Source organism: Neofelis nebulosa, chromosome 6, assembly GCF_028018385.1.
Source record: "Neofelis nebulosa isolate mNeoNeb1 chromosome 6, mNeoNeb1.pri, whole genome shotgun sequence".
Lineage (NCBI taxonomy): Eukaryota > Metazoa > Chordata > Mammalia > Carnivora > Felidae > Neofelis > Neofelis nebulosa.
The window spans coordinates 14,670,019-14,683,440 of NC_080787.1; the positions used below are offsets into that span (position 1 = coordinate 14,670,019).

The following is a 13,422-nucleotide window of genomic DNA, read 5'->3' on the forward strand; positions in this document are numbered from 1 at the left end:
ACCGACTGAGCCGGCCACGCGCCCCAGGAAAGCGGATCTTAGAACAAAAGGTAGACATGATTTGGGCACGGGCACCACTCCTTGATAAACACACTCGGTGTATTACATATCAGTAATTCTGGAAAAGGAGAACTCTGAGTAAAACTGCATTTGAGCAACTCCAGCTATAAATATGCCATCCACGTGTCTTCAACGTGGCATCTGTGAGAGGCTGAAACCCGGCACAGTTTTGGAAAACAGGGTTACTCCAACCACAATGGAGTCGGATGCAGGGAGGTGCGGAGTTGGACAAGAGGTCGGGGTCAGCCGTGGATCCTCTATTCAAAATACAGAGGGTCTGAGTATCAAGACCACACTGGTCAAGTGACTGACAGAGGCAAGTTTAAATTTATTCCAGCGAGACAGGCAGACCGTAACTGCAAGGCTACTCTATTTTGGTCTCCCGAGAGCAGTGTTCTCAGACTACGACGGTTCCACAGAAATGCCTTCACGGACTCCGTGCAGCACAAGGGAAGACCGGCAGTGAACGGACAAGGCTCTGGGCCCCTCCCGGGTCCAGCCCAGTGGCCGTCCTGCACTTGGTTCACATACTGAGTCTTCGCACACATTATCGGAAAGAAGGTTTCTCTCACTTAAAAAAAAAAAAAAAAAAAAAAAAAGTCTAAACCACTGTGGGGTTAATATGCTCTGAAGTCATGGTTTTTGACCTTTTCAACAGCAGAACCATTGTTTCCTGTTTACCCAAACTGGTCGGGAGTTCAGTGCTTAGATGCGAGGTGCGGGTGAGCGCGCGCACACACACACACGCACGCACGCACGCACGCACGCGCGCTTCACAGAAGCCAGCCACACCTGATGGAGGCTGCTCCCGCAGGCGTACTCCAGGTTACTCAGGTGGAAGTGAAGCACCTGTTGTTCAAGTTCACTGAACTGGATCCCCGACTCCTGAATAAAGGCTTTGTAGATCTCCTCGATCTTTTCTGTAAGGGGAAGGGGGCAAAGCAGAAAAAGAACGGCTATCACACTATTGTCTAATTCCTTATCTTATGTTCCCAAACTCCTGCTACCTGCAAAACCTGCTAAACTCAGGTCCCTTCCCAAGCCAACTCGGGGCATGAGGGAGGATATGTTGAGAAGGTTGGTTTCACTCACAAAGGAAAAGCTTATCTCTACTGGAAACAAGGTCAGGAGGCTACCTTCAACCACATTTCATTTCTGCCCAGTTGAAAAAACTTTCCTTTTTGGCTCAAGATAGGAGAAAAAAGTACCCCCGCCCCCCCCCCCCCCCCCGTCCACCCCCCGCATATATAAAGACACACACCCAGAGAAAAATCCTCTTCCCTTTCTGGTGCTAGTGCGAATCACCTGAAGTCACGTTCTGAGGACCTCTCACCTTAACTAAGAGACCTACAACAGACTATATCGGCTGTATTCTCTCCAAAACAAGAATACTCCGTTATGGCTTTTCATCACCTCAGTCTGCTGCCTTGATACCTTCCAATTACCGGTGTTTCACCGCCTACGTAATAAATTCCAAAACCCACAGCCAGACGCTTGCCAGCACCTTTCCAGCCTTTCCAAAGACAGCAACTGCTACCCGCCCGCTCTCACGCTCTGCTAAGTTGCAGCCTGGTCTCTTCCCGGTAAATTCCGACCCCGGGAGGCAGCTGCCCCCACTGGCCTCCCTGCCAGCACCCCCCAGCCCGGCCCATCGCCCCTGCGGGCCAGCGTCACCCGGCCGCCACGCACCTTGGGAATCCTGCTTGCTAGCAACCCCAGCATTCAGCCACGTCACACAACCGGAACTTTCAACTACACATACAACAGCCCTGTGGAATCGTTCCAATTCTGCTCTTCGACTCCCTTTATTGTGGGGATGTGGGGGCGAGGGAGGCTCACGCCTGACACATGGTAAGAATCTTAGCACGGGCCCTTCTTCATCACCTTTCCAGTGAAAACCACCACCCTACATGTACACCACAGACTCCAGGCTTCTTTCTATCAAGTCCTGTGCACTTGCTTAGCTAGACACGAACTGAAAGTGAATTTAAAAAATATTTGTTTTGGCAACTCCGGGTTCTCATCAAAATTTTCCACCCTCGTGCTTGATGGTTAATCCGGGGATGCCCGCAGCACCTCTGGATCTGTGCCGGGCTTTCCCCCCCCCCCCCCCCACACCCCAGACCACAGGGCTTTCCTGCCACTTTCACTACCACCCTGCAGTCCCATTCCTGCATCCTGCCGTGTACTTTCTATTTTCCTTTAGGTTTTGTAGAGGTTCGGGGAGAACCAAGACTGCTGGAACAGTATGTGAAATTAAGTATGGACAGATTGGGAGAAGGCTTAATGTGACTTTTATGTAAATTACATTTAAAAGCTCTAGTACATATGCTTTGTGAAATTAACTCTAGCTTCTCACTATTTATATTTGGGTGTTTTGGGCTAAGTGCTAATTAGGTGAAATCTCAGCTCGATACTACCAGGCAGGATGTAACCGCAACCTTCCCCAAGTGGAGATGTGTGCGCCATTATTCAAGCTTTCCAAAAAAATATTTATAAGACGAAACACCAACTCACACAGCGTTGCTGATCCTGCCCTGATAACTTTTCTTAAGTAAGGCCAAGACAAAGCAGTACTATTAATGTTTTTATGTGGTAGTCCTGAAAGGAGGGTGAAGAAAACCCTGTCCGGTGACTACCACACACGTGCAGAATGCTAACCAAACTCTGAGAACATGCCGCACAATGTCAGCTTAGTAACTGTCCCCAGTTTCAGAAAATTCAACGGCTCACTACTGGGTCTGGACACTACCTACATTTGATTAAATGATCCCCGTGCATCCCAGGAAATTTCTGAAAATGTTCTGCTAGACTCTGCCAGTGAACACTTAACTAGTTAGGGTGGCTCAACATGGTGGGTCTCAGGGCAGGAGAGGAAAAGGGGAGTAAAGAGAAGGGACGGTCCCTATCACAGAGACGTTTACTCCAAACAGTGATGCAGCATCTATCAAGATGAAGAAGTAAAAACCCTTATAAGGGAACATACAGTTGAAACAAATTAACATCTTGCGAACGGAATCATACTTTAAGAAACCCAGACATTCGCCGAGAACTACAAGTCAATACGTTCAGGGCATAAAAATTGTAGGTTAAATAAATATCAATTTAAGAAGCAGTATGGTAAAATCTCCGCTGGCACCCTCACGGAAATGAGTTCTTACAGACAGTCAAGTTTTCGAAAAGAGTACACTTAGTACGTTTTGGTCCATTTAGTACCAAAGCCTAACGATTCTGAATTTAAAATTTTAAACTGTAATACACATTCTTGAATTCTTAAAACGTACTGAAAAAAAATCTCAACCTACTGCCCAAAACAGGGAAAGGAAATCCTGGCATACAGAAACTCTCTTACCTAGAAAGGGCGTTAGGTCATTGACCATTCACAAGGGGCTTACCACAGTTTCCTTAAAAGTAAGCTCCTAGGGGCAACTGCAAATTAAACATTTAAATGATCATTTTAAACACCAGCTATTTTATGCAGCATAAGATCCATGAGTGCTCGTGAACACGGGCATCTAAAGGTCCCTGAGGAAGATCTGCTTTCCAGAGTGGGACAGTCTGGAGAATTCACCAGTCCAAAACGAAGGTTCAAAGGACTCCACTTTTTTTTTTTTTTTTTTTTTTAAAGTACGCTCTATGCCCAACGTGGGGGCCTGAACTCACGACTCCGAGATCAAGAGTCACATGCTTCACTGACCGAGGCAGCCGGGCACCCCTCCAGAGGACTCCTCTGCTCCTGCTAATCCAGCTTTGGGTTACAGAGAGACTCCCAAGGAACAGTCAGAACCGCATTCTCCCATACCTCCTAAGGGAACATCTTGGAGCTGAGTCTTATCCTTTCTCCACTCAGAGACAACATCCAAGAGAGCATTAAAATGAAAATCCATGCGCTTGTCAATAGTGGGGTCAGTTATTCTTCCACCTTCCTGAATTAAGTCACATCTCTCTCCAAATTTATGCATGCTGATGCCAAGCTTCAAAATAATAAGAATAAGAAGGTGAAAATTTTCCCTGGAAAAAACACTTACAGGTTCTAAGCTGAAATCAGACAGAGCTCTCTAATGGAGAAAATGGTCTAACAGATCCCGAAAGTAAAGCTACACATGCCTCCTGGGGAGTGGCAGCCAAGTCAGGCAGTGAGGAAAGAGCAGGAAATCGAGGAGCGCTTCTCTCAGGAAAACGTGAGGTAATAGTAGGCAGCTTCTATGCCACGCACCCTACAGCCTTGTGGCCAGTGGTGGCCAGGGTCTGTTAATGCTTCAGGTGCTACAGCTGCACATGGCCTCCCCTCGCTCTGACGTCCTGTCCCCTGCGTGGACCCTCACAGGAATGAGCACGCAACCACACCAACACTCACAGAAGCTGATGCCGAATTTACGGCAAATAAGCAGTTCAGAAAAAAACCTTGGGCCTACTAGGTCTTCAAAGAAACTATGTAGGGTTGCCCGATAAAAGACAGCATGCCCTCTTAAAACTGGACTCTCAGATAAATAACGAGTGGTTTGGGTTTGGGGGGGGGGGGGGTTGTTTTTTGTTATTGTTTTTTTAGTATAAGTATATCCCAAACATCGCATGCAAAATAGCCCACGTGGTACTTGGGATATACTTATCCTAAAAAAATTTACTTATGTATCCAAAAGGTCAAATTCAGCTGGGCATGCTGTGTTTTTATTTGCTTCACCCAGCAAACCTTAAAATGACAAGCTTATCAAGTGGCCTGCAAATAACACACAAATAGAATAGATCTCAGGAAAAAATCTTCTCTGTGCTCTCGCTCCACTTTCTCAGAAAGGAAGAACTGTAACTGTTTTTATCGGGGATGAGGGGGCAAGAAACCATTTGGGAGTTGTTATTTATCATCCAGAAGCATATTAATACTATACGAAAACAAAATGAGACAGTTGTTTCTTCTGCTTATCTACGAGACGAATCATCAAGAAACCCACTTGTTCACACATGAGTGCTACCGGGTTGTTGATACAGCCATTGACAATCTGCGCCCCTCTTCCCACTGTGACGCCTTTGAAAGATTTATCATCCCATACTCGGCCTCCGATTCTGTCTTTGGCTTCCAGGACAGTCACCTAAAAAGATAGGCAATCAGGGACGCTACACAGGAATAGAGTAGCCATTTAAATACAGTACTACAAAGGCAAAATGACACAGTTAGATAAGTTCCATATGTAGTAAATTATTAGATCGCTTGCGAACAAAAGTTTAAAAAGAGGGTGGTGTGAGCAGAAGCCAAAGTAGATGTTAAAACACACAATCCCGCTTTTAGCAAGGAGTGAGTAGCCTGCTGGAGGAATGCCTTAAACTGTCCCTCCTCCAACCCCACAATGAGAAGATTTGATGAGCCAGCACGTGAGATGCACTAAGAGCTTTTATGAAATACTATCCCACAAATTAAAAAGCACTAAAAGAAACTAGGTTAATGCAGTGATTTTGTCCTATGAAACATCTACGTATGTAGCAAAATTCCTTTAGCATTGCAAATGGGCTTTAATGTCCCTGAGATGTGACTATTTAAAAAAAAAAAAAAAAAAAAAAACAAGGGCACCAGGGTGGCTCAGTAGGTTAAGCGTCTGACTTCAGCTCAGGCCACGATCTCATGGTTCGTGAGTGGAAGCCCCACATCGGGATCGGAGCCTGAAGCCTGCTTCAGATTCTGTGTCTCCCTCACTCTCTCTCTGCCCTTCCCTCCTTGTGCTCTCTCTCAAAATATAAACATTATTATTTATTATTATTATTTTTTATCATATGTCATTCTACCCAACGATGACCTCGTGGGCTTGATCTAAGCAGGCTGGCCCCATACCCAGACGATTTTACCTCCCCCCAGATTTCTTTCTTTTTTTCTTCTTTTTAAGGGCTTAGATGAATCTGCGTTTTTTAACATTTTTTTAAAAATTATTTTTAAGTAATCTTTAGACCCAATGTGGGGCTTGAACTTACAACTCTGAGATTAAGAGTCGTGTGCTCTACTGACTGAGCCAGCCAGGTGCCTCTACTTCCCCCAAATTTCTGAGGGCAGGAGGGGCTGTGGGTGACAGCCCTGTGGCTGTAAGTGCTACACTTCTCTGGGCTGCAGTGACCCAGGGCAAATGGGAATCCTATGCAGTTCAAGGCCACCCATTCCACTTCTGGATCCCGGAAAGCACTCTTTCAAATTGCTCAAGGAGGTTCCCCAAGTTAGCCATCTCCTAGGTTACTCAGGAGACTCTCTTTCCTGACCATGAGAAGGATGGGTGGTCTCTGTAGAGTCTGTCTTATCACCCGGCAAAAGAAAGGAGAGAATAGGTGGAGTCCTCTGAATATTTTATTCCTCATTTTCTTCAACAAGCAAGGCTATAGCCAAATTTCTACCCTCCCCACCCTCTTTCTTGGATTTCATTCAGATTAACACAGACCCACCCATTTCTAGATTCTTTTTCAGTATAAGAGGAAGGCAGGACATTAAAGACAGCACCCTAGACTTTTGATGTTAATAATCTCCCCTGTAACATAATCTGTAAATTTTCTAAGTAAAAACAAGAAATCTTGGCCCTAATATCTGATGCTGGAATAAATGATCAATTAAAACACTTCCTAGCTTAACGCCATTAAGAAAATATTTTGAGGGGCACCTGGGTGGCTCAGTCTGTTGACCGTCCAACTTCGGCTCAGGTAATGATCTCACAGTTTGTGAGTTCAAGCCCTGCATCCGGCTGTCTGCTCTCAGCTCAGAGTTTGCTTTGGATCCTCTGTCGCCCCTACTCTCTGCACCTCCCCAGTTCATGTTCCGTCTCTCTCAAAACTAATAAAACATTTTTTAAAAAAAAGAAGATTTTGAAATGCAAACACACTTCCTATAAATCCAACTCAGGTTCTTCTGTTTCGTTAGCAACATAATGTAATCCAAGACTTAACATCTTCCATTCAACTGAGGGAAACGGCTCTTAGACATGGCTACTGAAACCTTTTCTCATCTCAGAAACTCTTCCAGCAGAAGAGACACCATGGAAAAGAAGCTATCATTTCTTGGGGCGCCTGGGTAGCTCAGTTGGTTGAGCATCTGACTTCAGCTCAGGTTATGACCTCACGGTTCGTGAGTTTGAGCCCCATGTCGGGCTCTGTGCTGACGGCTCGGAGCCTGGAGCTTGCTTGGGATTCTGTGTCTCCCTCTCTCTCTGCTCCTCCCCCTCTGACACTCTGTCTCCATCTCTCAAAAATAAATAAACATTAAAAAAAAATTAAAAAAAAAAAAAAAGCTGTCATTTCTTTCAGCCAGAGAAAAGTGAAGATTAATTCAATTCTACCAAGATGATTTTCGTATCTGGTTTACTGAAAACCAAAGTCCTTGAAAAATAAGTGTTTAAAAAGGGGAAATGTGTCAGACCTAAAAAGTCACAGAAATCAAGGGGATGGCTAATTTGAATGAACCTAATAGAAATTAGATTCTAAATTGCACAATTTTTTTTTCTAACAGTCTCTATTTTGGCTAATTTTGAATTGGAATATGGCCACATACTAGGTAAAAACTACCCTACCTTGGAGAAGCAAGCTGCCTCAAACAGGTGGAGCACACTTTAAAGTCATGCAATTCTGTCTCAACAACAGATTAATTCAATCTTGCTTCCAAAAGCAGGGATTTTTGTTTCTCAGAGTAAGAGTCAAAGTGTGCCTTTGAGGGGCACCTGGCTGGCTGTTGGTAGAGCATGCAACTCTCCATTCTCAGGGCTGTGGGTTCAAGCCCCATGTTGGGCACAGAGGACAGAGGTTACTCGAAAAAAAAATATATATATATGCAAATTTCATTGTGTGTTTCAGAAACTTTTATACAAGAAATGGTGAACTTCTAAGCTGCTATTAGCTGTCTCAAGCTATTGCAAAAACAAAGACTTTTGGGGCGCCTGGGTGGCGCAGTCGGTTAAGCGTCCGACTTCAGCCAGGTCACGATCTCGCGGTCCGTGAGTTCGAGCCCCGCGTCGGGCTCTGGGCTGATGGCTCAGAGCCTGGAGCCTGTTTCCGATTCTGTGTCTCCTTCTCTCTCTGCCCCTCCCCCGTTCATGCTCTGTCTCTCTCTGTCCCAAAAATTAAAAAAAAAAAAAAAAAAAAAAAAAAAAATTTAAAAAAAAAAAACAAAAAAAAAACCAAAGACTTTTTCCCAATGTCCCCTCTATAGTGTCAATAACACCTGGGAAAAATTTCTGCTTTCATACCTGCACAGAATCTCTTCTGACTTCCTCATTAGGAGTCTAAAACCCTGTGTAAAGCTGTCTAAACTCTTTCTTTTATTAAACCAATTCTAAAAATTTTTTTATCTTTTCTAGAACCAATTGCAAAGATTTTAAAGATACAAAGATACAGTGCATTTAGAATTGCCCACTAAAATCAGAAACTGGTTTCTAAATCTTAGAAAATCTGGACCAAAGGAATGGTTAACCATCTGTTATCAACTTCATGTCCCAAAATCTTACCTTAATTCCAAAGTTATGCAGTTGCCTAGCAGCTGCTAATCCTGCTGGACCAGCCCCGATAATGATGACTGATTTCTTTAAAAATAAAAAAAATAAAAAAAATAAAAAAAATTTAAAAAATGGAGGGAGGGGGAAGGATCCAATTAGAGAAATGAAAACAAAACAATATACCGTGTTAGTTGTTCTAGAAGGTACTAACCACCAAGCCATGTTAGCTCATCTACATTTCTTTGATGTTCACAGAAAGCTATTTTCCTAAAGAACACGAAGTACTGGTCTTAAGGAGTCCCCTCCTCCTTACAGTTCCTGACACCCTTCCCCAGAGCAACACACGTTCTACAAACGTCTTGCTTTATAACTTCTGTGGTGATAATGTGGCTGTTACTAGTATCATTAACTAGTATTCACTAGTATCTGCATGCTAGCACTGATCATGGTGGTGGATGGTGTCCCCGTTAAAGCAACAGTCACCTACGTTGTGGTAATCTTTAGGAAGAAGATGCTGGTCGGTGCCGACGTTAAGAACCCCCGTGTTGATGAGCCCTTTTCTCGTCATAAAATAAAGTATCCTCTCCACTTCCTGAACGCATCGGATGCGCACGAGACCCCGAACGATGATGTGAGGAATACATTTCTGAGGTGTAAGAGCTTCCTGTGTTTGAAAACAAAACCAAGCTGTTAAAACAAATACAACATGTAACTCTTGGTTCCTCCAAAAGTTAAACAGAATGACTATATGACCCAGCAATTCCACTCATATACACTGAAAAGAACTGACAACGTAGGTTCCAACAAAACTCACAGCAGCACTATTCAAACTGCCAAAACGGTGGAAACCATCCAAGTGTCCATCAACGGATGAATGGATAAGCCAAAAGGGGTATACCCATACATGGAATATTATCTGGCCATAAAAAGAAATGAAAGTTCTGGGGTGCCTGAGTGGCTCAGTCGGTTAAACCTCTGATCTCGGCTCAGGTCATAATCTTACAGTTTGTGAGTTCAAGTCTCATGTTGGGCTCACCGCTGTCAGCAACGAGCCTGCTTCGGATTCTCTGTCTTCCTCGTTTTCTGCCCCTCCCCCTCTCGTGCACCCTCTCTCAAAAATAAATAAAACATTTAAAAAAATGATATGAAGTTCTGATGACTGCTACCACATGGATGAACCCCGAAAACGTGATGTTAAATGAAGAAGCAACTGACAGAGGCCACATGTTGCATGATTCCATTTATATAAACTACCGCACTGGGCAAGTCTACAGAGACAGGAAGTAGACTAGTGGTTGCCAGACTAGTACTGGGGGAAGGGAGGAATGGAGAGTCACTGCTTAATGGGTGTGGGCTTTCCTCTTGGGGTAACAAAAAAGTTCTAGAACTAGATATGGAGACAATCATATAACACTATTTACTTAATGCCACTGAACTGTACATTTTCAAAGGTAAAAATGGTAAATTTTACATTGCATTTTACAATTAAAAAAAAAAAAAAAAAAACCACCTTTCAGGGTATATGAGTCCATCAGGTATCACTAAGATATAGTAAGATCAGAGGGAGGTTTGCCTTGTGAAGGACAAAAAGAAGATACAGCAATTTGCATTTTCTCTCCTAATCCTCTCCCGTCCCACAGAAGGACAGCTAGAGGGAGCGTGGGCTGACCACATCGTAAATACATTCTTGACGCAATAAACCACACAGCAAGGGCCACTGCTGAAGCCCACACTGCCACTGGTACTGGCAGAAAAGCTGGATTCTCATCACTGATATGAGGAGACAGATTTAGGAACTTGTTTAAAAAGGGGAGAGTGGTGCCTGGATGACTCAGTAGGTTGAGCGTCTGACTCATGATCTTGGCTCAAATCATGATCTCGGCTCAAATCATGATCTCAAGGTTCGTAAGATCGAGCCTTATGTCAGGCTCTGTGCTGACGGCCTGGAGCCTGCTTGGGATTCTTTCTCTCCCCCTCTCTGCCCCTCCCCCGCACACATGCCCCCTTTCTCTCCCTCAAAATAAATAAACAAGAACAAAAGACACTGCGCCTTTGCCTACTCATCCCAACTTTGGCAAGGTCTCGGAACATTTCAAAGATTCAAGATTAATGTAGCCTTGACCCAGTGTCATGACACACAGAGAGAGCGAGTGGGGGAAGAGGCGGAGAGAGCGAGAATCCCAAGCAGGTGCCACACTGTCAGCACAGAGCCAGATTCGGGGCTCAACCTCACAAACCATAAGATCGTGACTTGAGCTGAAATCAAGAGTCAGGCACTTAACGGACTGAGCCACCCAGGCGTCCCCTTACAATTTTCTTAATAATATTTTCTATAGCTGACTTTAAGAATATACTATGCAATACACACAACATACAAAACATGTGTAAATCAACTGCTTACGTTACTGGTAAGGCTTCCAGTCAACAGTAGGCTATTAGAAGTTCTAGGGGACCCAAAAGTTGTATGTGGATTTTTGACTGGGTAGGGGATGGAGTCAATGCCTCTAACCCTCAGATTGTTCAAGGGTCAAGTACATGCTCAAAGTATTCAAGAAATAACATTGGCTTGCAATGCTGCAGAAGGTAAAGAAATTTGTTTTCATGAAAATAAAAATAATTTCAAAATCTTTGACTCATAGCCTCTATATGTGTTTTCCCACTAAAATATTAAACATAGGTAATACATACTATTTTATTAAATATTAAAATAGATCCAGGCTAAGTTCAGGATTTTTTTCTGTTAAGCTTCTTCACCTGTATCAATCGATTTTCAAAGTCAAATGAAAAGAAATGTGAAGAAAAATGAATCCAAGACTGTTTTTCTGAAAAGTGTATCTTTGCAACTTATTTACAGGAAATTCTGACCACAATTTTGTTCAGTTCAGCAAATGTTTATTGAGCATCTACCTCAGGCCTGCTGGGGAGGAAATGAACAAGTCTGCCTTGTCTAACCCACTTACATAATTCATATAAGTTGTAGTAACAGCCATAACCTAATCAGGCCACCTCATACTGGATTCTAACCCAGTGAGATACCAGGGTGGAACTGGAATATCTATTCTTTTAAATATTTATTTGCGAGAGACAGACAGACAGACAGACAGACAGACAGGGAGGGAGTGTGAAGGAGCTGGGGAGGGGCAGAGAGAGAGGGAGACAGAGGATCCAAAGCAAGCTCTGAGCTGTCAGCACAGAGTTGGACGTGGGACTCGAATTCACCAACAGTGAGATGATGACCTGAGCCAAAGTCAGACACTTAACCGACTGAGCCACCCAGTCGCCCCTGGAATATCTCTTTTTAATCAAGATTAATTTGGCAGTCTTGCCAAAGGTTCTGGATTCAGCAGTTCCTCAAACAATTGAAGAAATTAATCAGAAAAATATTAGGGTTAGGAAACCCTTTGTTGTTGTTGCTGTTTTGAAGCTCATATTCCCTTCTCATTTAGCCTCGCCCCTTTCCAGGTAGGTGCTGCGTGAGGCCCCTGACATCTCTTCAGTCCCAGCAAACAGCAAAGCACTCACTAGTCTCCGCGTTGGAGGATAATACGATGTTAAGACTCTGCCTCCGGGGGTTTATGATACAATCTTTAATGTTTTACTTCTCTTCCTCTTGGCATTCACAGCGGAACGCGCTTGGAACCAACTCTGCGCCATACACGCACTCACTAGAGTCAAGAGTTCTGATATGATCTGAAGTGGTGGTTCTCAGGATACAGAGACTTCGCACCCCTTGGGTAATAAATAGTTGGAGACACCTCTGATGGTCACGACCAGGGGTGAGCTAGTGGCATCTAGAAGGCAGAGGCCAGGGATGCCGCGCAACATCCTACGGTGCCCGGGACAGCCCCCCACACAAAGACTATCCACCCAAATGTCCGCAGTGCGCAGGTGGAGAATCCCCGATCTAGAAGGCCCCCCCCCGCCCCGCCCCACAGCTATCGCAGCCCCTCTCTTCCCAGGGCGGCCTGCGCCCGCACGCGTCAGCTCACGTCCCTTCACTTACTTTGCAGTTAGTGTACCACAGCGCGAGGATGAGGTTCCTCAAGGCCAGGTACATGGTGGGGTCTCGGGAATACTCCGGGAACTCATAGAGCTCGTCCAGCTCCATCACGTCTGGCCTCACGCACAGGGCTTTACCGCACTCGTTGGGCTGATAGAAAGGCTGGAAGTACCGGTTCATGCCTGGAGCTGACAGAAGACACAGACGGGCAAATCCCACGGCCGTAACTTCCAAACCCAAACCAGGGAAACGCCAGGGCAAGACCAAACCGCAAGCGCCATGGTCTGTCCTACGATAAATTTCCTGCTTCCTCTGTCCAGCCGATGAAATACACACGAACTACCTATTTTCCCCATTCTTTCCTCACAAATTTAATTTCCATGGCATGGAAATTTTTTTTTAAGTTTTAACTGGGGTAACAACACCTGCCATAAAATCGACCACCTTCACCGAGTTCAGGTGTTGCGTTCAGCCAGGTTGAGCACGTTCACATTGCTGTGCAACAAATCCCCCGAAATTCTTTATCTTGTAAGACTGAAACTCTGTGAACGTGAACTCCCCATGGAAATAGGTGTTAACTCATTGGAATTTTTCTGATTAAAAAATGGGGCGCCTGGGTGCCTCAGGCGGTTAAACCGCTCAGGTCACGATCTCACGGCTTGTAAGTTCGAGCCCCACGTCAGGTATTGTGCTGATGGCTCAGAGCCTGAAACTGCTTTGGCTTCTGTCTCCCCCTCTCTCTCTCTGCCCCTCCCCCACTGTCTCTCTCTCTCTGAAAAATAAATAAAACATTAAAAAATTTTAAAACCATGAATAGGTTCATAGAGGTACGTATCAATCCCTGACTCCTCTGAGAATCCTTGAACAGTGGGGTAACATTTACGGGAATAATCTATCCTCAGTGCTGTTTCTATG

General features: G+C 44.6%; 1 protein-coding gene across 8 annotated transcripts in view; it reads right to left on the bottom strand.

Moving 5' to 3' along the window:
• Positions 1 to 13,422, bottom strand: part of KDM1B (lysine demethylase 1B) — a 70,022-nt gene that overhangs the window by 21,638 nt on the left and 34,962 nt on the right. For all 8 annotated transcript variants that reach the window (XR_009262754.1, XM_058732888.1, XM_058732887.1 and 5 more), the window contains 6 exons: positions 12,511 to 12,695; positions 8,995 to 9,171; positions 8,520 to 8,594; positions 5,007 to 5,144; positions 3,863 to 4,034; positions 853 to 980 (listed from right to left, as the gene is read on the bottom strand). Coding sequence is in view for 7 of the 8 variants with exons in the window: in XM_058732888.1 (XP_058588871.1) it covers positions 853 to 980; positions 3,863 to 4,034; positions 5,007 to 5,144; positions 8,520 to 8,594; positions 8,995 to 9,171; positions 12,511 to 12,695 (875 nt within the window). In the remaining variant the exon portion in view is untranslated. The remainder of the gene's footprint in view (positions 1 to 852; positions 981 to 3,862; positions 4,035 to 5,006; positions 5,145 to 8,519; positions 8,595 to 8,994; positions 9,172 to 12,510; positions 12,696 to 13,422) is intronic.